Source organism: Schistocerca nitens, chromosome 7 (genome assembly GCF_023898315.1).
Source record: "Schistocerca nitens isolate TAMUIC-IGC-003100 chromosome 7, iqSchNite1.1, whole genome shotgun sequence".
Classification (NCBI taxonomy): Eukaryota; Metazoa; Arthropoda; class Insecta; order Orthoptera; family Acrididae; genus Schistocerca; species Schistocerca nitens.
In genome coordinates this window covers 438562145-438588658 of record NC_064620.1, presented here as the reverse complement: position 1 = coordinate 438588658, position 26514 = coordinate 438562145, and the positions used below count along the sequence as shown (strand labels likewise).

Sequence of the window (26514 nt, the reverse complement as noted above, 5' to 3'; positions counted from 1 at the left end):
AAAGGTGGAAGGAGTATATAGAGGGTCTATACAAGGGCGATGTTCTTGAGGACAATATTGTAGAAATGGAAGAGAATGTAGATGAAGATGAAATAGGAGATATGATACTGCGTGAAGAGTTTGACAAAGCACTGAAAGACCTAAGTTGAAACAAGGCCCCAGGAGTAGACAACATTCCATTAGAACTACTGACAGCCTTGGAGAGCCAGGCTTAACAAAACTCTACCATCTAGTGAGCAAGATGTATGAGAGAGGCAAAATACCCTCAGACTTTAAGAACGATATAATAATTCCAATCCCAAAGAAAGCAGGTGTTGACAGATGTGAAATTACTGAACTATCAGTTTAATAAGCCATGGTTGCAAAATACTAACACAAATTCTTTACAGACGAATGGAAAAACTGGTAGAAGCTGACCTCAGGGAAGATCAGTTTGGATTCCATAGAAATATTGGAACACGTGAGGCTATACTGACCCTACGACTTATCTTAGGAAATAGATTAAGGAAAGGCAAACCTACATTTCTAGCATTTGTAGACTCAGAGAAAGCTTTTGACAATGTTAACTGGAATACTCTCTTTCAAATTCTGAAGGTGGCAGAGGTAAAATACAGGGAGCGAAAGGCTATTTACAATTTGTACAGAAACCAGATGGCAGTTATAAGAGTCGAGGGGCATGAAAGGGAAGCAGTGGTTGGGAAAGGAGTGAGACAGGGTTGTAGCCTCTCCCCGATGTCATTCAATCTGTATATTGAGCATGCAGTAAAGGAAACAAAAGAAAAATCCGGAGTGGGAGTTAAAATCCATGGAGAAGAAATAAAAACTTCGAGGTTCGCCGATGACATTGTAATTCTGTCAGAGACAGCAAAGGACCTGGAACAGCGGCTGAACGGAATGAAAAGTGTTTTGAAAGGAGGATATAAGATGAACATCAACAAAAGCAAAATGAGGATAATGGAATGTAGTCGAATTAAATCGGGTGATGCTGCGGGAATTAGATTAGGAAATGAAACGCTTATAGTAGTAAATGAGTTTTGCTATTTGGGGAGCAAAATAACTGATGATGGTCGAAGTAGTGAGGATATTAAATGTAGACTAGCAATGGCAAGGAAAACGTTTCTGAAGAAGAGAAATTGGTTGACATTGAGTATAGATTTAAGTGTCAGGAAGTCGTTTGTGAAAGTATTTGTATGGAGTGTAGCCATGTAGGGAAGTGAAACGTGGACGATAAATAGTTTAGACAAGAAGAGAATAGAAGCTTTTGAAATGTGGTGCTACAGAAGAATGCTGAAGATTAGATGGGTAGATCACATAACTAATGTGGAGGTATTGAATAGAATTGGGGAGAAGAGAAATTTGCAGCACAACTTGACTAGAAGATGGGATCGGTTGGTAGGGCATGTTCTGAGGCATCAAGGGATCACCAATTTAGTATTGGAGGGCAGCGGGGAGGGTAAAAATGGTAGAGGAAGACCAAGAGATGAATACACTAAACAGATTCAGAAGGATGTAGGTTGCAGTAGGTACTGGGAGATGAAGAAGCTTGCACAGGATAGAGTAGCATGGAGAGCTGCATCAAACCAGTCTCTGGACTGTGAAGACCACAACAACAACAAGAAATACAGATATGAGATGGAATGGCAATAGGAATTCTTCAGGTGCTGCACTCAAATGTAGTGTAGTGATTACAGTACAAACAGTTTCCATTGTCTAGGAAGCTGCAGATATGAGTATACCTCTTCTTACCATATTAATTGCTTGTGACTGTTTCCTATTATTTGTGCTAGCCAAAATGATTGTAATTACAAAAACTGACACATTGATATATGGGTGGCATTGTGGAAAAAGAAAACAGGAAGAAAAATCTTTGAAGTTAGATAATACCTTGGGAAAATGAGAAATGAGGAAGATGTCCAAGATTTATTTGTTTTCCACTGTTTTCATTCACATTTGTGTTTCAAAAAACATAAAGTCAGTGACTAATGGTAAAAGAATTGAGTTGTTATTTCTACTTCTGTTGTGAGTCATGATCATACAAAAGTGACTTATCAAATTTGCATCTGTGCAACAACAAATATTGTGTCTTGCAAACATTCAAATTATGTAAACTATTCAGAATATTCCAATACTTTGACAATATGAATTCAGTCTTCTTTTTTTCGTACCATATCCTCACCCAATTGTCGAAGATATGTAGGAATTTTGAGATCCATGTATAACTGGCTGGGGAAATTCATTTCAAAGGTATACTATTTCCATTAGGAGCATGTCTAATAAAGCACTGTGGTGTTCAAACCAACCTTTGTGTTGATTACAGCTTTACTTTTTTACTAGACTGGAATGAAAATATATCAGATGAGTGATGCTACTAATGAATGTGAATTATTCTGGGTAGAAAGCAGAAGAACCAGTATTCGTGCTTCTCCAGAATAGGTTCCTCAAGAATTATTGCTGAATGGCTTCACAGTGTATGTGGACCATTATTACAATGCACCTGCAGTTGGTGATTACATGTGGCATCAAAAGACAACAGCTGTTGGCACCTTTCTGGTGAACACCAAGGAGCTCGCAAAAAATATAGTCAAACTAGAAACTGAGAATGAGCAAAATAATTTCATCCGAACAAAATCACCAGTTGTGGTAGAGATGTTCTAATGCTGTCAATGTGTCACACACATTTCATAGCTGATATTCTTTTGCAATCGCCAGCAAGGGCTGTTACCAAAACCAGGCCAAAAACTTTTTTAGTTTACTTCATTTATGTGAAAGTTGTTGACTGATCAGGTCAGATGATTACATGCTATCCATTTACAACAAAGAATGGTAGCTGATTTTTTAAAATTTTTTGTCATCACTACCAAAAATGTTTTCACTTAGTTTCAGGAAATCAGCTTCAAAGTGAAAGACAACAAAAAGTTATAAAAAATAGTAATCCTGGCACATTGCAAGCCAAACTGTTTTGAATGCAAGTACAAAGATAAATTGAAAAATAATAATTATAATTTATACATTATTATAATTATTATAATAATTATTATTATTATGATTGTCATCATCATCATTTGCAGCTGCAACTAAATTTTCAGGCACTGGTTGAGGTATGTTTAAGTTGCAGACACTTCTTTTTATCACCTAGCGTTTTAGGAACAAACAGTTGTTAATGTTATCACATGAACATCTCAGATGAAATTTTTATGTACAAATAATGAATTCTGTAGTGATTGCCTCATAAATCAAATAATGTATGTCAACTACATAAAAGAAAAACTCACAAAATTAGTCAGTCCTTGAAAATGAACTTGTAACTATAAAATAGGTTGGACTTCAGTAGAAAAATTAAATATTGTAACTGAAAATGGTGACCAGTGATTGACATACTTCTAACCTTGAAGTGGGACTCTGGGACAATAAATTTTGCTTTATTGAGGTTTTGGAATTTATAGTGTAGTGTAGTTTTCAAACTGCAATTATGCCCAGAAAAATAACAAAATTATAGTTACAATTGTCTTCAGTATATTTTAAATCTAGATCTGAATTGGAACCACAGAAGTTGCCTTCTGAGGCAGAATACTCAAAACAGTTTATCAGACTTTTCAGAATTTCATTTGAATCCAAATTCTCTATTAAAATCATCAAAACATGAATGAAACACAATTGACCACTCACAATAAAGGGAAGGAGTCCACTTCAAGTCGAAGCAAGTGAAAATGGGCGAATGACATTTTCATCCCTAAGGTCCCCTACATCTACATCTATTCTCCGCAAGCCACCTGACGGTGTGTGGCGGGGGTACCTTGAGTACCTCTATCGGTTCTCCCATCTATTCCGGTCTCGTATTGTTCGTGGAACAATGGAACTGTTATTAAGATGATAGGGGCATGCAATAAATGTAAACTGTTTCTACCTTGCGTTTCACAGGCTGAAGTCCACCAGTAGCAATATTGTGTTGTGCAAAACCCAAGCATGTATCTGGTGCCATCAGCCTGTCCCATAAGTAGTGCCGGAGTTCAAATATTTTGAGCAATTGCAAAATATAAGCATTTGCTCTTGTTATGATGTAAAACATATTTATGAGGTTATTTTTTCTGGTGTTTCTGTGATTTTCTGAGCTCCTCTGTAGTAAAATAGTAATAAATATTTTGCTTTAGTTTTCAGAGACCACTCCTAATAGTATTAGATAGAAATGTGGATATGGCAACACCCTTACATCACACTTGGACATACCAGGCGTTGGCACATGATGTTCTGGATCTTGCTCTCAATCGAGTTGTAGTGGAGGAGAATGTTGGTCGTTCACCTGCAGGAGGAGCAAAAGTAAAAACTCGGGCCTGTGATTTGGACAACCGTGACAAGTTCTGGGCTACACACAAGGGCAGGTAAACTTAGTTTCTTCTAAAGAACAAAACACATCTGCCAAAAAGATATGGAAACTTGAGTTACTAACAAAGTTTCTATTTTTTATTTGTTCTTGAAGTTTTTTTACTAATTTATTTGACATACATGTGACGAAACATTGAATATATAAAGTATGATCATTGAGATTGTGGGTGAAGTGATAATTGATAAATATGTTACTCTGCTGTAGACAGCATGTTTCATTTGGATTTTTAACTTCACTATACTTCTTGGTGATCAGTTAGCCCAAGGAGAAGCATCATCATGTCAGAATTTATTGTGCAGCATTTAGCCACTTGACACATTTGTATCATATCTTCTGAATAAGAGTTGGAAAAGTATCCCCCTCTTCCTCTTAGGTTCTCAACCCTCACACTGATTGGCAACAGCTCACCGTGCTTTTCTGTCTTCGGCCTTCCTCTTGATAGCTGGTATCCATCATGATCTGCGTGATGTATTCTAGTCTGTCTGCCTTGTGTGCTCTTCCCCTTTGTTGAATCTACGATGATACTTCTAATGAGACATCAGGATTTGGCAGATGGCCGACCCTCATGTTCCTTTAGTGTTGAATAAGCTTCCAAAGACATGGCTTTCTTCCTCCACTTCGTGGATGACGATGATTTTGGTTTTTGGGGCACTCAGTGATGTGATTATCAGCCCCCGTACAAATTCCCAATGTTTTCACTGTCCAGTCTTGCCATTATCTGGATGATGATGAAATGATGAGGACAACACAAACACCATGTTACCTGGCAGAGAAAATCCCTGACCCAGCCTGGAATCGAACCTGGGACCCCATGATCCAGAGGAAGCAATGCTAACCACTTGACCACGAACTGTGGACCCATCCTGTAGAGCACCTCTTCATTTGATACTTTGTCTACTCAGGCAATCTTTAGCATTCTGCAATAGCATCACACCTTGAAGGCCATTATTTTGTGTGCTTTTTTTTTTTTTTTTTTTTTTTTTTTTTTTTTTTTTTTTTTAGTGTCAGTGTTTTGCTTCCATACATCAACACACATCAGACACATGTTTTTATGATGAAGTCTTTTCTGAGATATTTGTCTATGCAGATAGATGTGGAAATATTTGTTCTCATGTTAAAAGCATTCTTTGCCTGGTGGATTTGGCTTACAATATCATTTGATCTTCCACCTTGTGTACTTTTACTCCCTAGGTAGGCAAAGGATTTTGTTTCTAGTCGTTCATTGTTAGGCGAACATTGAGCAGTGCTGTTTTGTCTGCTCAGCACAAAGATTTTTGTTTTAGGTTTGTTAATTCTTGTGTTACGGGAAGAGTTGAGGGTGGTTCCTGTCTGTGCTAGCATCAGTTCTGATTGTTCTGCATTTTGACTTAACACTTCAGTATTATCAGCAGATCTCATGTCTGTTTTTTGTCATGGACTTTAATTCCTCCTGTGGTTCATAATTTCTCTTTGCCTCCACTGTTGCCCTCTGGAAGCATCTATTGAACAAAGCAGGAGAGAGTGAGCAGTCCTGTTGTATACTATGCTTAATAGTAGCTGCTTGATATTCTCCACATCTTACTATAGCCACCTCTTCTCAATACGATCTCTATACTACTCTTCTGTCCTTACATTTTACACAACTCTCTTTCAACATTTCGAATCACTGTCACCATTCTGCACTGTCAGATGCTTTTTCTAAGTCAACAAAGGCAATATACGTGTTCTGAGCCTTCTGTAGTCTTTTCTCAAGAACTGATGTTAAGCCACGTACTGCTTCTTCTGTGCTCAAACCACTTCTAAAGCCAAATTGGTCATCTCTAATTCTCTGATCATTCCCTCTGTCCTGCCTATCATCCATATAATGTGAAAATATTCTTGTTTTGCACTAATCCAGACTGATTAAAAACTACATCTACATCTGCATCAGTCACCACATGGTGCGTGGCGGATGGACCTTGTACCACTACTAGCCACTTCCTTTCCTGTTCCGCCGAGAAATGGAACAAGGGAAAAACTGCTGTCTGTATGCCTCTGCAAGAGCCCTAGTTTCTCATCTTCGTAGTCCTTAAGCGAAATGTGCATTGATGACTGTAGAATAATTCTGTAGTTGCCACAAATACTAGTTCTCTAACATTCCTCAATAGTGATTCATGAAAAGATCATTGTCTTCCTTTCAGGGATTCCCATTTGAGTTCAAGAAGCACCTCTAAAATAATGGCATCTTGATCAGACCTACTCGTAACAGATCTAGCAGTACATCTCTGAATTGCTTCAATGTCTTTCTTTAGTTTGATGTGGTGGGGACCAATCCATGTTCAAGAATGGATTATTCTATAGTTCTGTTGTGTGGTCTCTGTGTAGATAAACTACACTTTCCTAATAGTGTCCAAATAAGTCAAAGTCTACCATTCATCTTCCTTATCATCGACTTTATGTGCTCATTCTATTTCATGTTGCTTTGCAGTGTTATGCTTAGATATTTAATTGACATAACTGTGTCAACCAGAACAACGCTGATATTGTGTTCAAGCATTACAGGTTTGTTTTTCCTATTTGTGTGCATGAACTTACATTTTTCTGCGTGTAGAGCAAGCTGTCATTCATTGCCCAAAATAGAAATGATGTCAAAAATCATCCTGTATCCTCCTACAGTCATTCAGTGGCAGCATTTTACCATGCACTACAGTGTCATCAGCTACCAGTTGCGAACTGGTGCTCACCCCGTCCGTCAGATGTTTTATGTATATAGAGAACAAGAGCAGTCCTTTCACACCTCCTGGCAGTATTCTTGTCTGCAATGAACACTTGCTGTCCTGGGCAACATATGAAAAGTTTGAGCCACTTGCATGTCTCAGAATTTATTCCATATGCTCGTACTTCTGTTAAGTCTGCAGTGAGTCACTGTATCAAATGCTTTCAAGAAATCTATGAATATGGACTCTGCTTGTTGCCCATTATCCATGGTTTGTAGGATATCGTGCAAGAAAAGAGCAGGCTGAGCTTCACATGAGCAGTGCTTTCTAAATCTGTGCAGATTTTTGAAAATAAACATTTCCTGTCTCAAGGAAATTTATTATACCAAAACTTAAGACATGTTCAAGAATTTTGGAGCAAACTGTTGTTACGGATATTGGCCTTCAGTTTTGCAGGTCCATTCTTTTACCTTTCTTATTTATAGGAGTCACCTGCACTTCTTTCCAGTCGCTTGAGACTTTGTACTGAGTGATACATTCACAATAAGTGCAAGCTAAGTAAGGGGCCAGCGCCAAAGATACTCTCCGTAAAATAAGATTGGGATTCCATGTGTACCTGGCTTCTTACTTGTTTTCATCTCTTTCAATTGCATCTCAATGCCTGGAATGTTTGTGTCTATCTCCTTCATACAGAAGTCTGTGTGAAGCCAAATGATGGTGTGTCTGTATGTTCCTTTTAGATAAATGGTTTTTTACATGGAAATTTATAACATCCACTTCTCCTTTGCCATGCCAGACAGGTTGCCGAGTGGCTAAATAGAAGCTACTGATATGCTTAGTGTCTTTAAATAGGGCCAGAATTTTCTCTTGTTGGGATTTATTGCTAAGGTTTGACAGATGTAAGTTATTATGGCTTCCCTCATTGAACTTTTTATAGATACGTGAATTTCTCCTAAATTTACCTTTCAACATTTCCACATTCTTTTTTAAATCAAGAATGCAAAAATTTCTGTTTCCTCAACATTTTTCAGATTTTGTTATTAAACTTTGGTGGGTGTTTTGCATCCTTAATCTGCTTACTCGGCACATATTCTCCAGAGCTCAATTTATAATCAGTGTGGACTTAGCCCATAATTCCTATATGTCCATCATACTGGAACTAAATAATGCTCAGTCATTGTCTAAGTAAGATGTAACAAGTGCTTGTTTGCTCTTTTCAGCCTTAAAAAAGTCTCCCAGCCTTTGTGGATTTATAAACTAATCATTATGTCCTAAAGAGAATGTTGACTACCAGGCATGGAACATATTGTAAGGAGCAATAGACAGCAGCAGATCCCCCTGGTTCCACCACAGGAAAGCAATTACAATGAAGTTTCCCACTCCTTCTATAGCAGGAGACCAATAATATCAGTGGTTTTAAAACTGGGGTGTAGTGTTATGCTCAGTAGAGGGAGGAGTCACGATGAAATATAATGCACACAAAAGGAGGTTATGGCAATATGGCCAAAACTTCAGTTTTATTCAGTGGCAGTTATTTCTGATCATGGAAGCTTGTGTAATTGTAGTCTTAAGTATTTATTTTTCATTTCAACAGCTGCTATACCTCAGGTAGAGTGGACATCTACAGTGCCATGTACAAAGCACTAAGGGATTCTGTTGAAGTATAGGTAATGGAGATAATGTCAGTAAAGTACAATTACTGTGATGTAAAATGCACGAACTTCTTGCCAAATGGGCTTCTTGATATATCTGCTTTTTAGTTCGTCAGAGGGAAGATAGCATAATCCAGGGGAAAACAATTTTTATTTATTTGGTTATTATATTAAAAGCTGAACTAATTGCAATATGTGTGTGACATTAAAACCGCCTTGAATGTAAGTTACAAGAATGATCAAGTCTTTTGAATATTTTTTAATTTTATGTTAATCAACATAATAGATACTGGATCATATTTGTTTATTTTCAAGGAAATTCACTGTTCTGTTCATTTGTAACAGAATAAATTGGAAAGAGTTTACTCTCTTTACTCCATTCCCACCTGAATGAAGCAAGTAATGAATTCATGTTATTCCTCATTTCCCCAGTTGGATTATTTGAGTGCTTTGGCAGTTTTCCACCAAGCATCAGTTTTCGTCCTGCATTTTGAGCTGTGGATCTCGTGAATGACATAAGCACTTGTGACCTTAATATTATTTTGTTATCATCTTAATATTCTTTACGTGCACCTGCATAGGTCTCATTCAGTAATAAAGGTAGGTAGCATGCGAGAAACAACAGATTCCAATAACAAATGCTCTCTTTGCTGTTCACAAAGAGGTGAAAACTGAAATGGTGGTTGCTCAAATTCCTTTTGATTCACTACCGATCAACAAGCAACTGGGCATGAGCCAGCACCTGCAAATGTAAACAAAACACAATACAGTGCTGCTCTTAACCCTCATCTATCATTTATATAAGTGAAAATAGTTGTTTGATGATGTTTGTTTGCTTTGTTCACTTGTATGTCGATCAGATTTAAAGAGGAAGAGAGTAAATGCAGATGTGGTAAAAGGGGACCAGTGTCAGATACTGTGGTATGCGGAGTGCCTTCGATTGCAAAAATAGTGGCCAGAGTATGAATCAGAGCACCCGCTCATGCTATGTACATCCATACAGGGGAAACTAAAGGGTACATCCAACACAAACAGTCATGATGCATTGTGGAATTGCTTTTGGTTGCAGTGTGAATTCCATGCCAGTAAACATGATGTCATGTACTTGCACCTTCATTCTGTTGAACTCCCAGAGCAAACCATGAAACAAATGGAGGATTTGGGGCAGAATACAGATGGATAAATATCTGGCACTCTTTTTACCACCGCCCCTGAAATTCAGACAGTGCTGCAGGGAAAAGAATGTTCTGCGTGTGGGGTTATTTCTTTCAGTAGGTACTCCAGCCACCCACGCTTTACTTGATGACAAGACCTTGAGACTGTGGAGTCAGTACTTCCTTACATATTTATTTAATAGCTATGGGAGGACTCTAGTAGGAGCCCAATGGAAATGTTAAACTCTTAGCATGCTTGGATGCAGCAATGGCTAAGAACTGTTTATGAGCTGTTGATAAGGACATGAAAATCTTGTTAGGTGGTAACTCGCTGAGCAACATAAAATCAACAGTGTTTAACAAAATAAAGTAAAAGTTGTGATTTTATGGTTATGTACCACAAAATCAGTGGTTTTTGTTGAAATGTTGGGGAAAATAGCATTTTCCACTGTTCTGGGGTAAGAAAACATTGTAAATTTGAGGATGTCAGTTAACAGCTGTTTAATACATTTGCTCCAGCACTGGCAGTTATGTTTCTCACTGTGAGGTTGTGTGCGTATTTGTGCCTTGCTTAATCTGACAGCACTGCTTGTCCTCCTCCTTGCCATGGGACAAAGCTTGTACTCAAAAGCCTTAGGCTACTATCTTAATATAGGGTGTCCATAATTAAAATTCCAGTTTCAGAATGCTGTAGAAATAAAACCATTGCTCAGGGTGACGTCAAATTTGAACACCATATTATTGACACAGAAGGAAACATCATGGGAAAAAAATAAATACAAATTTACCAATAGGTGGCACTGTAAGCATCATAATGTAAATGGGTACAGCAACAAATGACAGATCATTCGCAATATGACAGCTGTGGTTTGAGTTGCACATTATACCATCTGTATTGTTCAATTGTATGACTGCACAAGTTCAGCAGTCAACAATTGTGCACTGTTAATTAGGTAAGCCCATCCACCACAGGAAGGTCATACCACATTGGATAGGGAAAATCAATTTGTAGTTGTCATGAGCCCAAAAACTGCACAAAAAGCAAAATGACTATGGTTTTCAATTGTACTGAGGCCAAAAACTGCACAAAAAATCAAAATGACACCGTTTTCTAATTGTCGTGAGATTGGCGCAAGACATGTTCAGTATGCTGTCCACCGTTTTGTGCCACAAGTTGAAATCGAGAAACAGAACATTCCACAACAAATTGCAGTGTCTTGGGGGTCATGTTCAGAATATGTTGCACAATGAGTGCCTTCAGTTCAGCAACTTTCATAATTGGAACACTGAACTCAACATCTTTCGGATAACCCCTCAGACATAAGTCACATGGATTAAGATCAGGTGATCTGTACAGTCAGGCTGTAGGGAAATGATGGCTGATAATTCTAACACTTTCAAAATGTCTCAGCAGCAGCTGCTTCACCGGTTGTGTGCAGTGTGTAGAGGAGCACCATCTTTCATAAAACTGATCCTACCCTCACAACCACACTGTTGAATGCTTGGAATGACGTTGATGCGCGAAAGACTATGATAGGATTTGCCAGTGCCAGCACAGGTAAAACAAGTTGGGTCTGTTTCAAGAGATTGAGAAGGTCCAAAGAAGAGCGGCAAGATTTGTGACTGGTACATTTAGCCATCGCGAGAGCGTTACAGATCTCATAGAAAGTTTGAAGTGGGACACACTTGCAGATAGACGGTGCGCGAAACAGAAGGGGACGTTCACTAAATTTCGAAATCCGATCTTCACTGAGGATGTAGAGCATATATTATTACCACCAACTGTGAAATTGCGCAATGATCACCTATTCTTTGAATCATAAGGGAAATAAGAGCTCACACTGAGGCCGTCAGACAGTCGTTTTCCCCTTGCGCGATCCGCCAGTGGAACAGAGGGGGGGAAATATAACTTTGGCATGAAATGTGCCTTCCGCCACACACCGCTTGGTGGCTAGTGGAGTATATATGTAGATGTAACGCATCCCACAGGACTCATCGCCTTCAAAAAAAAAATATACAATAAATATTGTCATCAGCCTGCAACACACAGTCACCTTTGCAGAATGAATGGTACTGGTTGACGTGAATGCAAATTTGCCCATATTCTGCAGTTCTGCAAATTGACATGCCCTTGGAGATGGGAATGGGCTTCGTCTGTTCACAGAATGCTCCATGGCCATTCATTATCCACTTCCATGTGAGCAAGGAATTTCAGAGCAAACATTTGTCAAGCTGTCAGGTCAGCAGGAAGCAACTCGTGAACATGAGTGCTTTTGTATGGCTAGCAATGCAGGGTATTTTGTAGGATTTGTGCACAGTGCTTGTAATCATGTACTAAGATTCGGCAATTCCCCATGCACTGCATGTTTGCATACCATTGCTCGACCCCTCTTGACAGATGTCGGATCAAATACTTTCTTCCCTCTGCCACATTCACTTCAAAATAATCTTGATTTTGAATTCTGTAATCATTTTCACCAGACCCTTACAGACATTGCACCAGTGCCTTTCTTCATAGTATGCCCAGAATTTCTGCACTGCTGCTGGCACACATTTCCATTAATGTAAAAGAGCTTTAGCAGGACTGCACAATCCTTCAAGGAGACAGTCACATTTTGCATCTCGGACGCAAACGGCAGAACAGCCACAAGCTGCTTGTCTGTTGGTGTGCATATTCTGACGCTTACAGCACTGTTTTTACGTATTTATGTATTTATTTACTTGTTTATTTTCGTTTCCCCTAAGTTAATAATATGCTGTTCAAAGTTGACATCATTCTGATGAGTGGTTCTCTTCCTACAATGTTTCAAAACTTGATCATTACTTATGGACACCCTGTATATTGATCTTTTATTTTGAATATTGTGTAAGTCTATACAAAAAGGAGATATTACATAAAACAAAAAAATTACACTATATTAATCACATATAATGTGACATCGTTTTTGTTTTTAACAAAAAAAAAAAAAATACTTAAACAACCTCCAATATAAGATCTGTACGTGATTGTGCGAGTGTTTGTTGTTAAAGACAATCAGTACAAAATTTGCAGAGATATTGTTAGTGAATAGACATTGTGACAGAATGTCAAAACAAAGATTATTTAGCATTTTTGCAGTTCCTTGTGGAAGTATTTTCATATCAGTTCATGCTGATTCATCAAGTGCCTTTCTTTGAGCATCAGTCTCTTCTTCGATAATCCTTTCACTGTTACAACTTCCTGTTGAAAGCTATACAAAACACATCCCACTTTTTTATACTGACCTTCTGTTTTTACAGTACATGTAACCAGGAAGGTGGTCTGCTTTAAAAATAATACATAATATTATGAAAAGGATAGACTGCTGTGCACCATATTGTGGAGATGTTGAGTCACCAAGACACCAGAGACTGTGTGTGTGTGTGTGTGTGTGTGTGTGTGTGTGTGTGTGTTTTGTCTACTTCAGACAAAGGCCTTTTGGCCAAAAGCTCACTTGTTTAGCTGTGTTTTTGTTGCACCTGTCTGTGACTCAATCTATCCTTCTCATAATAGTAATGCACAGAAGTTCTGGTTGAGAATAAAAAATTATTTTGAGATAAAGAGATGACTCATCGAAAGGCAGAAGTGCTGCATCATCGACAGATACACCAACAAAAGGTACAGTTCTTTGCTTTGCTAGCTTTCAGAATGAAATCCCTTTCTCAAGCTGTTGGAAAAACATCGCGCACATGCGCGCACGCACCCAGACACACACTGGTCTCCCTACATTGTACTCATTCGACTGCCAGCTCTTTCCTGGCCTACAGTGAATGTACTGGAGTGAGGTGGGGATGCAGGTTGGGGTGTGGTGTGAGGTAGAGAGAGGTAGGAGGCAGGGAGGGGGTTGGTGGGGGAGCGTCTAGTGGTTCATGGGAGAGGGGCGAGCTGTCCGTGGGCTAGCTAGGGGTTCAAATAGAGGGGGCACAGGTGGCAGATGGCATATGGCTGACAGCTGAGAACGCGATCTCATAGACTAAGGCGTGAGGTGACAGTGCACAAGTAGCTGACACATTGGGTGGGGGTAATGGGAAAATGGATGGTGTACACACACACACACTGTTGTTGGAGGGGGGGGGGGGACAGTGAGTTACCTTAGGTTTAGGCCAGGGAGGTTACAGGAGTGAAGGATGTGCTCTAATGATGGTTCCCATCTGTGCAGCTCAGAAAAGCTGGTGGTGGCGGGGAAGATCCAGATGGCATGGATTGTGAAGAATCCATTGAGATCTCGCATGTTGTGCTCTGCTGCATGTTTTGACACTGGGTGGTCCACTTTTTTTAAAAAACAGTTTGATATTGGCCATTCATTCTAGCTGATGGCTGGTTGGTTGTCATAGCAAAGTAAAATGCTGTGCAGTGGTTGCAGCCAAGCTGGTATATAACATGGCCTGTGATGGGACTGAAATAGAAGGTGGTGGGTGGTTGGATAGGACAGGTCTTGCCTCTGGGTCTTCCACAAGGCTATGATCCCTGTGGCAGGGCCCGCATCTCGTGGTCGTGCGGTAGCGTTCTCGCTTCCCACGCCCGGGTTCCCGGGTTCGATTCCCGGCGGGGTCAGGGATTTTCTCTGCCTCGTGATGGCTGGGTGTTGTGTGATGTCCTTAGGTTAGTTAGGTTTAAGTAGTTCTAAGTTCTAGGGGACTGATGACCATAGATGTTAAGTCCCATAGTGCTCAGAGCCAGAGCCTGTGGCAGGGGATTGGGGGTGGGAGTGGCATAGGGATGCACTAGGATGTTGTAGAGGTTGGGTGGGTGGCAGGACACCACTTTAGGAGGGGATGAAAATATCTGCCTCCCACCTCTCTCCATCCCTCACCACACCCCATCCTGCACCCCCACCTCAGCCCAGTACAGTCACTGTGGGCCAGAAAAGAGCTGGCAGTCAAATGAGCCCAATTCATGGAGACAGGTGTGTGCTTGTGGTGTGTGTGTGGGGGGGGGGGGGGGGTGTTTGTGTGTGTGTTTTCCCTACAGCTTGATAAAGGAATTTCATTCCAAAAGCTACCAAAGCAAAGCTCTGTACCTTTTTGTTTGTGTATCTGTCTACGTCACAGTGCTTCTGCCTTTTGATAATATTGTCATTATTCCATCCTGGATTTCCCATTGTGTGATTTTAAGTAATAGACACCATGGACGTGCAAATAAGGGAACATCTGATGAAACTGTAACTAGCAGCAGGAATACTCCTAGCATCTTCAGACAAGGATTTTGTTCATGTGTGAAATGAAGATGAATCATTGGTGAATAAAGTGAACAAATCTACCATAGAGGAATATTCAGAGTCTGATTCATTATCAAAGGGAGATGATGAAGCTCAGGAATGGCAGCAAATGAGAATAAGAAGTCCAGTAGCAAATGAGTATTCAGAAGAAGAGGACTGGTTAATTGCATGCATTGATTTCAATGACCCTGTTTCTGTATAAAAATTGTTGCTACTCACCATATAACGGAGATGCTGAGTCGCAGATAGGCACAACAAAAAAGATTCTCACAATTGTAGCTTTCAGCCACAACACACACACACACACACACACACACACACACACACACACACACACGACTGCAGTCTCACGCAACTGAAATCACACTGCAAGCAGCAGAACCAGTGCACGATGGAAGTGGCAACTGGTTGGGGGTAAGGAGGAGGCTGGGGTGGGGAGGGGGAGGGATAGTATGGTGGTAGTGGCAGACAGTGAAGTGATTGCAGGGAAAGTTCCCACCTGCGCAATTCAGAAAAGCTGGTGTTAGTGGGAAGGATTCATATGGCACAGGCTGTGAAGCAGTCATTGAAATTGCGCAGGTGGGAACTTTCCCTGCAATACATCCTATGTTCCTGTAACACTCCTTGTCGTTAGTCACTGTCCTCACCCATCCTGCCCAATCCCTGTTCCCATTCCAGCACTACACAGCCGTCATTTCACCACCACAACCAGTCTTTTTATTTCTCTCCTTTTCTGCTACCTTCTCCCCCCCTCCCCCCCCCTGCCCTTCCCCACATCTCCCCTGCCCTCCATCTAAACTGCATCACTTCACTGTCTGCCACCCCCACCATACTATCCCTCCCCCTCCCCACCTCAGCCTCCTCCTCCTTACCCCCAACCAGTCACCACTCCCATAATGCACTGATGCTGCTGCTCGCAGTGTGATTTCGGTTGCCTGAGACTGCAGTCGTGTGTGCGAGTTGTGTGTGTGTGTGTGTGTGTGTATGTGTGTGTGTATTGTTGACAAAGACCTTAATGACCGAAAGCTATAATTGTGAGAATCTTTTTGTTGTGCCTATCTGTAACTCAGCATCTCCACTATATGGTGAGTAGCAACTTTCCTTCTCTAATATTGTTACATTCCTTCCATGATTTCCCATTGTTTCATTATTTTATTATTATGTTGTCATGAGATGTGGCAGCTGTCTAATATTGGCATCGAGTATGTCAGTTCGCCGTTTGATCACAAAGTGAATTGGATTCCAGTGGAGGCGACATTCATTAAAGAATATGCCACTGACTTAATTAATATGACTGATTCAAAGTTAAAACAGCGTGGAGAATGTTTCAGTATTTTGGGGGAAGATATTTTTTATAATTAAATATATAAGAACCTGTTACAGTGTAGTAATAGGAGGAGAGGTGTACTCCTATGTGGTGTGTCCCAGGTGGCGGATAGGGGGGTCCTCACCAGCTTGCTGATGGACTTGAGCGAAATAAAATAGCTCTCACGTACCAAACATACATCCCATCAATCTCATTTTTCACCATACATAATTCACCCATCACCTTTCCAGATCACATCTGGAATTATAAACCCTGACTTTGGTCAGACACTTGATCATTGATCAGATAATCAGACAAATATGAGGAGTCTTATATTGAAAGAATCCACCAGTTTGGACAGTCATGACGAGATTATCCAGGTGAAGATGCCATTCGGATACGGTGGGGTGTCACATAGAGGACAAAGGCGAGTCGGAGCACCTAGTGATGCACTGAATAAACAAACAAACATGCAACATATTACACATAAGAATGTGCTAAAATTTAACAAACCAGGAAGATTTTCATATTTTGTAACAGTAAATATTAATTCTTTAAGAAAAGTTGGTAAATTGAAACATTTAACAGATGTCCCAGATCAACAGAATATAGTTATCACAGCCCTTCAGGAGTTACGCAATACTGACCAGGAGATGATCAAATCAGGAGGATATCGACTTTATAACGGACCACAAAGAGAAAGGGTAGTAGAAAATTTTCTCCAATTCAGTGTGGGTTTCTTTGTACACAAAAGAATATTGGATTTCATTGAGCATTTCTCATCCAATTCTTCAAGAATGGCATTGTTAACAATTAAGGTGGAAAACAAAAGATACACACTGATAAATATTCATGCTCCAACTAATGTTAAAAATAGAACTGACAAGGATGGAACTGAAAAATTTGGAGATGAACTTGATCAACTAGTAAGGACCATACCGGAAACTAACATTCAAATTCTGCTTGGAGACTGTAATGCGAAGATAGGACGAGAGAAGAAATTTCGAGGTGTGGTGGGCCGATAGCCAGCGCATAAACTTACAACCAAGAACAGGGAATGGTTAATTGAATTTTGTACTACAAATGGATTGAAGACAACAAGGTTTAAGAGAAGACCACATAAGTTAATGACATGGAAATGTCCTAACGTCAACCTAGGAAGTTCCAGATAGATCATGTGGCCATGGCTCAGAAATTCTGTAAGGAAATCTATAATGTTAAAGTACTGCGTGGTGTCGATGTTGATTCAGACCACAACATTTCAAAAATTAAAATCAAACTGACACCTTAAAAGAAAAAGAAAAAAGAAAAGAAAAAAAACTCAAAAGTTAGATCCAAATGACCCTAGTATATTATTAATAATCAGATATATTACGAGAGATCAAGAATACCTTTAAGTGACAATCTAGAAGCCACTGTCAATCGATTATAAGCCTTGGCTCAAGAAGTAGCTCCTGTACGTTAATGCAAGAAACATGCTTGGTGGAATGAGGAATGCGATGTAGCGATTCAACGTAGACATAAGGCCTGGTGAAATGACCAACAAGAGAGAACTGAAAGCTCCAGGAAGGAATTAATAAATCCTAGATGAAGATGATCAACTGCCAAAGAAATTTGAAGGGTCAAAAGGCAGTTTCGTAAGGACTCTAAAATCTATCGAGGATGCTTTCAATTGCCACAAGACAAGAGATTACTGTCAGACATTCAAACAGTACCAATCGAAATACACTTCACTTACTCTTATGATGAAGGATGCAAATGGAAAGGTAGTGCATAACAATTATGACAATTCAATGATAGTGGCTAAATACTTCAGTTACTAAATAGCGCGGAACCTGAACATCATTTGGAATTTGACCCCTATCCAAGAAACAAAATGCATTTAGAGAAAGTTATACCACCACATCGAGATGAAGTACAAGCAATGATTAACTCACTTCGGAACTATAAAGCAGCAGGTGAGAACCAACTAGTGGCAGAACTTTGGAAATATGCAAATGTACAAATTATTCTGAACTTACACAAACATCTTACTGACATTTGGAATACTGAGAACAGAGGAATGGAATGTTGCAATAATCCATCCACTACACAAAAAAGAAGATAGATTGGATCCAAATAATTAGAGGGGTATATCCCTGCTGGATGTTACTTATAAAATTTTTTCCAAGGTTCTGTATTTCAGAATTCATGAACAGCTTGATGGTGAACTAGGCGAATATCAAGGAAGCTTTTGTCCAGGAAGAAGCTGTCCTGATCAAATTATTAGTCTCAAATGGATAATGAAACATCAAAGAGTCAGGGACAAGAAACTAGTGATCACATTTGTCAATTTTAAAAAAGCCTACGATAGTATCCGTCGTGAATCTCTACTGTCAATTCTTAAAGAATTTGGTTTACATCAGAAACTTGTCAACCTCATTGCAGTCACCCTTCAAAATACTAAAGCTAGAACAAGGTTCAGAAATTAATTCTCTAAACCTTTTAAGAGTCATACTGGCCTTCGACAAGGCGGTGGATTGTCTCCGTTATTGTTCAATTGTGTGCTGGAGAAAATCATGCGTGAATGGAACAAGATATGCCCACCATCTGGTAAGATTGGAAGAAAGATTCGACTTAACTGCCTTGCATTTGCAGGTGATTTGGCGCTGTTAGCAAACAATGTTGATGAAGCAAAGGTTCAGATACAACAACTAGAATGATTAATGGCAAAGATCAGATTGCAAATTTCGTTTGAGAAAACAGAAGTTATGCCCAGCTTTCCAGTTGACATATCCCATATCATACTCCATAATGATAAAAAAATTAAAGTAGTAAAAAAGTTTAAATATCTTGGTGAGATTATTACCTGGACTGTTAATGAAAGAGCATCAATAGATAGCAGAACATTAAAACTTCAGCGAGCGCAGAGAACCACGTGGCCAACCTACAAAAAACGATCTCTCTCAATAATTGCTAAACTTCGACATTACTCCTCTGTCGTTAAACTGGAAGCAACATATGCAAGTGAAACACTATTCAGACTAAATACTCAAGCAACAGCTGACAAATTGCAGAAAGTTGATAGAAGTATACTCCAAACAATTATCAATAAGGAACACCAAGTTAATGTGCAGTGGGGACTTTCGCTCAATTCAGTAGTGTATAAAGAAAGTGAATCCATTATTGATACAATGCGGAAAAGGAGGATTGCATTTTTGGGCCACATATCTCGCCCACCAAATACAAGAATCCTGAAGCAACTTTTTGACTACTTCTGGAACAGTAAAACCAGAAACATCTGGTTTAAAGCAGTACAAAGTGATCTGGATGAACTGAAGATCGCCACACACCAAATTCAACACAGAGAAGAGAAACTGCTTCTGAAGAACAAATACATATGGCTGACATTCAAACCATTAGAACCGAAGAAGTATGTCATATCTGCAGAAGAACGAGCAGCCAGATCACAGCAAATGAAGAAGTTTTGGGAAACGAAGAAATTGCTGACTGCTAAGACCTAAACTTAATCATTGTAGACTCTGTTGTATTATGTTTGATTTTGGTGATCCAATGTGGGCATAAACTATGTAAATAAATAAAAAATAAATGAATAAAATAAGAATATTGATGAGAGATAATAATTGGGCTTATTACAAACAGTTATTCATAACATTGGAGAATCTGGGGTGGAATAATTATAATATTATGAAAAGGATAGATTTCTACCTACCACACAGAGGAAATGTTGAGCTGCAGATGGGCGCTACAGAAAGACTGTTAAACATGTGAGCTTTTAGGTAAAAGGCCTTCTTCTAAAGGAGACAAAACACACACACACACACACATGACCACTGTCTCTGGCCACCGAGGCTGGAATGCGGGTCACTGGGCTTGATGGGAAGAGCAGTGGATGCTGGGAGTAAGGAGGAGGCTGGGATGTGAAGGGAGAGGGATAGCAGGGCAGGGGTATGGAACAGTAAAGTTCTGCTTGTGGGAGCATGCAGGGACGTGATGGGTTACGGGAACATGTATGTGATGTATTGCAGGGAGAGTTCTCACCTGTGCTGGTCAGAAAAACTCATGTCGTAGGAATGATTTCGATGATACAGGCAATGAAGTAGTCATTGAAATGAAGAATGTTGTATTGGGCAGCATGCTCAGCAACTGAGTGTTCAAGTTCTCTTGGATACAGTTTGTTGTGACCATTCATGTGGACAGACAGCTTGGTGGTTATCATGCCCATATGGAACACAGCACATGGTTGCAGCTTAGCTTGTAGATCGCATGACTGCTTTAACAGATACCCCTGCCTTTGATGGGATAGGTGAAGCTTTGACTAGATTGGAGTAGGTGGTGTTGGGAGGATGTATGGGACAGATCTTGACTCTAGGTCTGTTACAGGAATATGAACCATGAGGCAAGAGGTTGGGAGCATGGATGGAGTATGAGTGGACGAAGACTTTGTGTAGGTTCTGTGGGCACCAGAATACCACTGTGGGATGAGTGTAAACGATAGTCATAGGATATTCCTTTCATTGCATGACATGAAGTAGTTGGAACCTTGGTGGAGAATGTAATTCAGTTGCTCCTGTCTGGGTGGTACTGAGTCACAAGAGGAATTTTTCCTTGGTAACTGGATGGTGGAACTTTGGGGGATGCTGGGTGATGGGAGAGATAAGGCATGGGAGATCTGTTTCTGTACAAGATTGGGAGAGTAATTTCGGCTCGTGTAAGCCCTAGTGAGGTCCTTAGTGTATATGGAGAGGAACTATTCATCACTGCAGATGCGATAGCCATAGGTGACTAGACTGTTTGGAAGGGACTTCTTGTTATTGAATGGATGGCAACTGTTGAAGTGGAGGTAACCCCCTGCGGGTCCGGGGTAAGAATAGGCCCGAGGTATTCCTGCCTGTCGTAAGAGGCGACTAAAAGGAGTTTCAACCGTTTCGGCCTTCCATGTGATGGTCCCCCTTGGGGTTTGACCTCCATTTTTCAAAATTCTACAGAAGTACGAGCCTTTTGGGGAAGGACGCCTTACGTGGTGTACCACTGGTCCTCAGTGCACTAAGACCTTGGCACTCAGCATTGTAACGGCGTTGTAACCATACCCACTATTCCTCAAATTGGGCCTAAACGCCTGATGGGTTGTACAAGTTATGCCCATAGTGCGTCCCCATCTGCACCTACAATCATGATGGACTTTCCATGGCACCAGAAATCCAGCACGGTAGCCAGCCCGTTGTGGTGGGGTCGTCATGTACCCTCTAGGTTGTAGCCCCCTGACAGCACAGGGATCGTACTGCCGATACCTGAGCTGCACCCTCCCCATGTCGGCCAAGGAGTAGATGCCCATCTCCTTGGGGCATCAGGACTCCCGGCAACGGTCATCCTGCCAGGTGGCCCTTGCTGAGGCTGGGTGGCGCCCGTGGGGAGAGCCCCTGGTCGGAGTGGGTGGTATCGGGGCGGACGTTTCGCAGATGAAACGTCAACACGTATCAGGTCGCTCTGCGGCCGCGTCTTTCAAAAGGAAAGGTACTGTCTCTAGTTCTGGTTCTCCTGTCCTTTCCCCCTTGGCCACTCCCTGGGAGGAGGGACAGGCCCGCCAGCTTGGGGCGAAGTACTTCCCCCGCTATTTGGTCTGTTCTCGAACCGATGGGGGGATGTTCGCCACCTCCAAGCCCATGTTCTTTGTTCAGCACATTGAGGACATCTTCGGGGAAATCGAGGCTCTCAGTAAGATGCGTTCGGGGTCCGTTCTTATAAAGACCACCTCCGCCACACAGTCGGTGGCGCTCCAGGCGTGCGACCGCCTAGGGGATATCCCAGTGTCCATTGTCCCGCATCTGGCACTAAATAGGACGCAGGGGGTTATTTTTCATCGGGACCTCCTGCTGCAATCTGATGAGGAGCTCAGGGCCAACCTGGAGCGCCGAGGCGTGCATTTCATCCGGCGAGTCCAGCGCGGCCCCAAAGACCGTCGCATCGACACCGCGACACCGGGGCCTTTATCCTCGCCTTCGAGGGGGACGTTCTCCCGGAGAAGGTAAAGGTGATGTGCTACCGGTGCGACGTGCGACCTTACGTCCCGCCTCCTATGCGCTGTTTTCGGTGTTTGCGCTTTGGGCACATGTCGTCACGGTGTGAGGCTGAGCCCCTTTGTGGCGATTGTGGACATCTTCTTCGTGAGGAACATACATGCACCCCACCACCTCGGTGCGTTAATTGTCCTGGCATCCACTCGCCTAGATCCTCAGACTGCCCCGCATATCAGAAGGAGAAGAAGATACAAGAACTCAAAACTTTGGATCGTCTCTCTTATTCTGAGGCCAGGAAGAAGTATGACCGCCTCCATCCCATGCCGTTGACCACTTCATTTGCTTCAGTTGTGTCCCCTCCTTCCGCGGTATCCTCACCCCTAACCTGTCCCCCCTCCGCCTCCTCCCCCCATCCGGGGTCTCTGCCTCCGCCTCCCAAATCCCTCCCTTCCAAATCCTCCTCCCCTGTGGCCCCCACCCCCTCTGCCCCAGGGGCCACCATTCCCCCCCCCCCCCCTCTTCGCCTGAGAAGCGATCCTCTTCTCAGGCGTCCATCGGGGAAATGTTCCGGACCCCAGCTCCAGAGGTCCGGCGTTCCAAAACGGACCCTGCGCGTGAGGACCTTCTTCGGGTCCAGCCCACCACCCCTGTGCCTCCTCGGACTTCCAAGAAGGCCTCCAAGAAGAAGTCTCTATCCCCCTCTCCACCCCGGCGCGTTTCATCTGACGCTCCATCCGTGAGTCGCTGCTCCCGGCCGTCGTCAGTTTCGCCGGGACGCTCTGCTGCCAGGCGCTCAGCTGACCTCTTGTCGGCAAATGATGCTGCCCCTCCTACACCACCAGGGACAGCGGCCGCAGCTGGCGATGACTCGATGGAACAGGATCCGCCTCCCGCCGGTTGTAGCGTTGTTCCCTCGAAACCTGGCCCTCCGCGGCCGTCGAGGTGACCAGCTCTTCCCCCGTCTCGTTCCCCCTCTTTTTTGACTAGCGATGGCCTTGTTACATTGGTACATAAGAGGTATTCGATCTAATCGGAAGGAATTACAACTGCTCCTCCGCCTGCACTGTCCGCTCGTCCTTGGTCTCCAGGAAACCAAGTTGCGCCCGACTGACCGTATTGCCTTTACCCACTATACCTCGGAGCGGTATGACCTCACCCCTGTGGACGGTATCCCAGCTCATGGTGGGGTCATGTTGCTCGTTCGGGACGATGTCTATTACCATCGCATCCCATTGACCACCCCACTCCAAGCAATAGCTGTCCATATTACTCTTTCTGCTTTTACTTTTTCAGTTTGTACCATCTACACTCCATCGTCATCCGCTGTTAGTCGGGCTGACATGATGCACCTGATTGTTCAGCTTCCGCCGCCTTTGGCGACTTCAATGCCCATCATCCCCTTTGGGGCTCTCCTGCATCCTGTCAAAGAGGCTCACTCTTGGCGGATGTCTTCAACCATCTCAATCTTGTCTGCCTCAATACTGGCACCCCGACTTTCCTCTCGGACTCTACTCATACCTACTCCCACTTGGACCTCTCGATCTGTTCTACCACTCTTGCCCGTCGGTTCGAGTGGTATGTCCTTTCTGACACCTATTCGAGCGACCACTTCCCCTGTGTCGTTCGTCTCCTGCACCACACCGCATCCCCACGTCCTTCGAGCTGGAACATACCTAAAGCTGACTGGGGACTTTACTCCTCCCTGACGATCTTTCCGGACCACGATTTTCTCAGTTGTGACAGTCAGGTCGAATACCTCACGGCTGTTATCATCAATGCTGCCGAACGTTCCATTCCTCGTACTACCTCTTCTTCACGTCGTTTTTCCGTCCCCTGGTGGAACGAGGCTTGTAGAGACGCTATCCGTGCTCGACGACGTGCTTTACGCACCTTTCGCCGCCATCCTACGTTGGCGAATTGTATTGAATACAAACGACTCCGAGCGCAATGCCGTAGAGTCATCAAAGACAGCAAAAAGCTTGTTGGACCTCTTTCACCAGCTCCTTTAACAGTTTTACTCCCTCTTCCGTCGTTTGGGGTGGCCTGCGCCGGCTGTCGGGCATTAAGGCCCACTTCTCGGTACCTGGCCTGACCTCAGGTAATGAGGTCCTCATTGATCCTGTGGCTGTCTCCAACGCCTTCAGCCGGTTTTTCGTGGAGGTTTCAAGCTCCGCCCATTACCACCCTGCCTTCCTTCCCAGGAAAGAGGCAGAAGAGGCTCGGCGACCTTCCTTCCACTCGCTGAATCTGGAAACTTATAATGCCCCCTTTACTATGCGGGAACTCGAACGTGCGCTTGCACTGTCCCGGTCCTCTGCTCCGGAGCCAGATGCCATTCACGTTCAGATGCTGGCACACCTTTCTCCGGCGGGCAAAAGCTTCCTTCTTCGCACCTACAATCGCGTCTGGACCGAAGGTCAAGTCCTCATGCGTTGGCATGACGCCGTCGTTGTTCCTATACCCAAACCCGGGAAGGATAGACACCTTCCTTCTAGTTACCGCCCCATTTCTCTTACAAGCTGTGTCTGTAAGGTGATGGAGCACATGGTTCATGCTCGGTTAGTTTGGATTCTTGAATCTCGACGGCTACTTACCAATGTCCAATGCGGCTTTCGTCGCCGCCGCTCCGCTGTTGACCACCTTGTGACCTTGTCGACATTCATCATGAACAACTTTTTGCGAAGGCGCCAAACGGTAGCTGTGTTCTTCGATTTGGAGAAGGCTTATGATACCTGTTGGAGAGGAGGTATCCTCCGCACTATGCACAGGTGGGGCCTACGCGGTCGCCTGCCCCTTTTTATTGATTCCTTTTTAACAGATCGAAAGTTTAGGGTACGTGTGGGTTCCGTATTGTCTGACGTCTTCCTCCAGGAGAACGGAGTGCCTCAGGGCTCCGTCTTGAGCGTAGCCCTTTTTGCCATCGCGATCAATCCAGTTATGGATTGCATTCCACCTAATGTCTCAGGCTCTCTCTTTGTCGATGACTTCGCGATCTACTGCAGTGCCCAGCGAACATGCCTCCTGGAGCGCTGCCTTCAGCGTTGTCTAGACAGCCTATACTCATGGAGCGTGGCAAATGGCTTCCGGTTCTCTGAAGAGAAGACGGTTTGTATCAACTTTTGGCGATATAAAGCATTCCTTCCGCCATCCTTACATCTCGGTCCCGTTGTTCTCCCGTTCGTGGAAACAACTAAGTTTCTAGGGCTCACGTTGGACAGGAAACTGTGTTGGTCTCCACATGTCTCTTATTTGGCGTTGTACATGTTCCCTTAATGTCCTCAGAGTTCTTAGTGGTTCATCTTGGGGAGCGGATCGCACTGTCCTGCTTCGCTTGTATCAGTCCATAGTCCGATCGAAGCTGGATTATGGGAGCTTCGTCTACTCGTCTGCTCGGCCATCCCTCTTACGCCGGCTCAACTCCATCCACCATCGGGGGATACCTCTTGTGACCGGAGCCTTCTACACTAGTCCTGTCGAGAGTCTTTATGCTGAAGCTGCCGAATTACCATTGACCTACCGGCGCGACGTACTGCTGTGTCGGTATGCCTGCCGGCTGTTGTCTATGCCCGACCATCCCTCTTACCAGTCCTTCTTCGCCGATTCTCTCGACCGTCAGTACGGGTTGTATGTGTCTGCCCTGCTGCCCCCCGGAGTCCGCTTCCGTCACCTGCTTCGACAATTGGATTTTGCCCTCCCTACCACCTTCAGAGAGGGTGAGAGCCCGACACCACCTTGGCTCCAGGCTCCGGTTCATATTTATCTCGACCTCAGCTCACTCCCGAAGGACGGTACTCCGGCTGCAGTGTATTGCTCACGGTTTGTCGAACTTCGTGCTCGACTTGCCGGTCACACCTTTATTTACACCGATGGCTCCAAAACTGACGATGGTGTCGGCTGTGCCTTTGTCGTCGGGGCCGCCACCTTTAAATACCGGCTCCTCGACCAATGTTCCAGCTTTACGGCCGAGCTTTTTGCTCTCCATCAGGCCGTTCAGTATGCCCGCCGCCACCGCCATTCATCGTATGTACTCTGCTCTGACTCACTCAGTGCTCTTCAGAGCCTTGGAGCTCCCTATCCGGTCCATCCTTTGGT

General features: G+C 43.0%; 1 protein-coding gene across 4 annotated transcripts in view; it reads left to right on the top strand.

Annotated features, from left to right (window-relative positions):
• The window catches only part of LOC126195374 (protein sly1 homolog), a 178440-nt gene that overhangs the window by 47656 nt on the left and 104270 nt on the right, over nucleotides 1-26514 (top strand). For 2 of the 4 annotated variants that reach the window (XM_049933949.1, XM_049933948.1), the window contains exon 7: nucleotides 4149-4376. The exons of the other annotated variants lie outside the window; for them this stretch is intronic. In XM_049933949.1, coding sequence (XP_049789906.1) covers nucleotides 4149-4376 — 228 coding nt within the window. The remainder of the gene's footprint in view (nucleotides 1-4148; nucleotides 4377-26514) is intronic. 4 annotated transcript variants of the gene reach the window in all.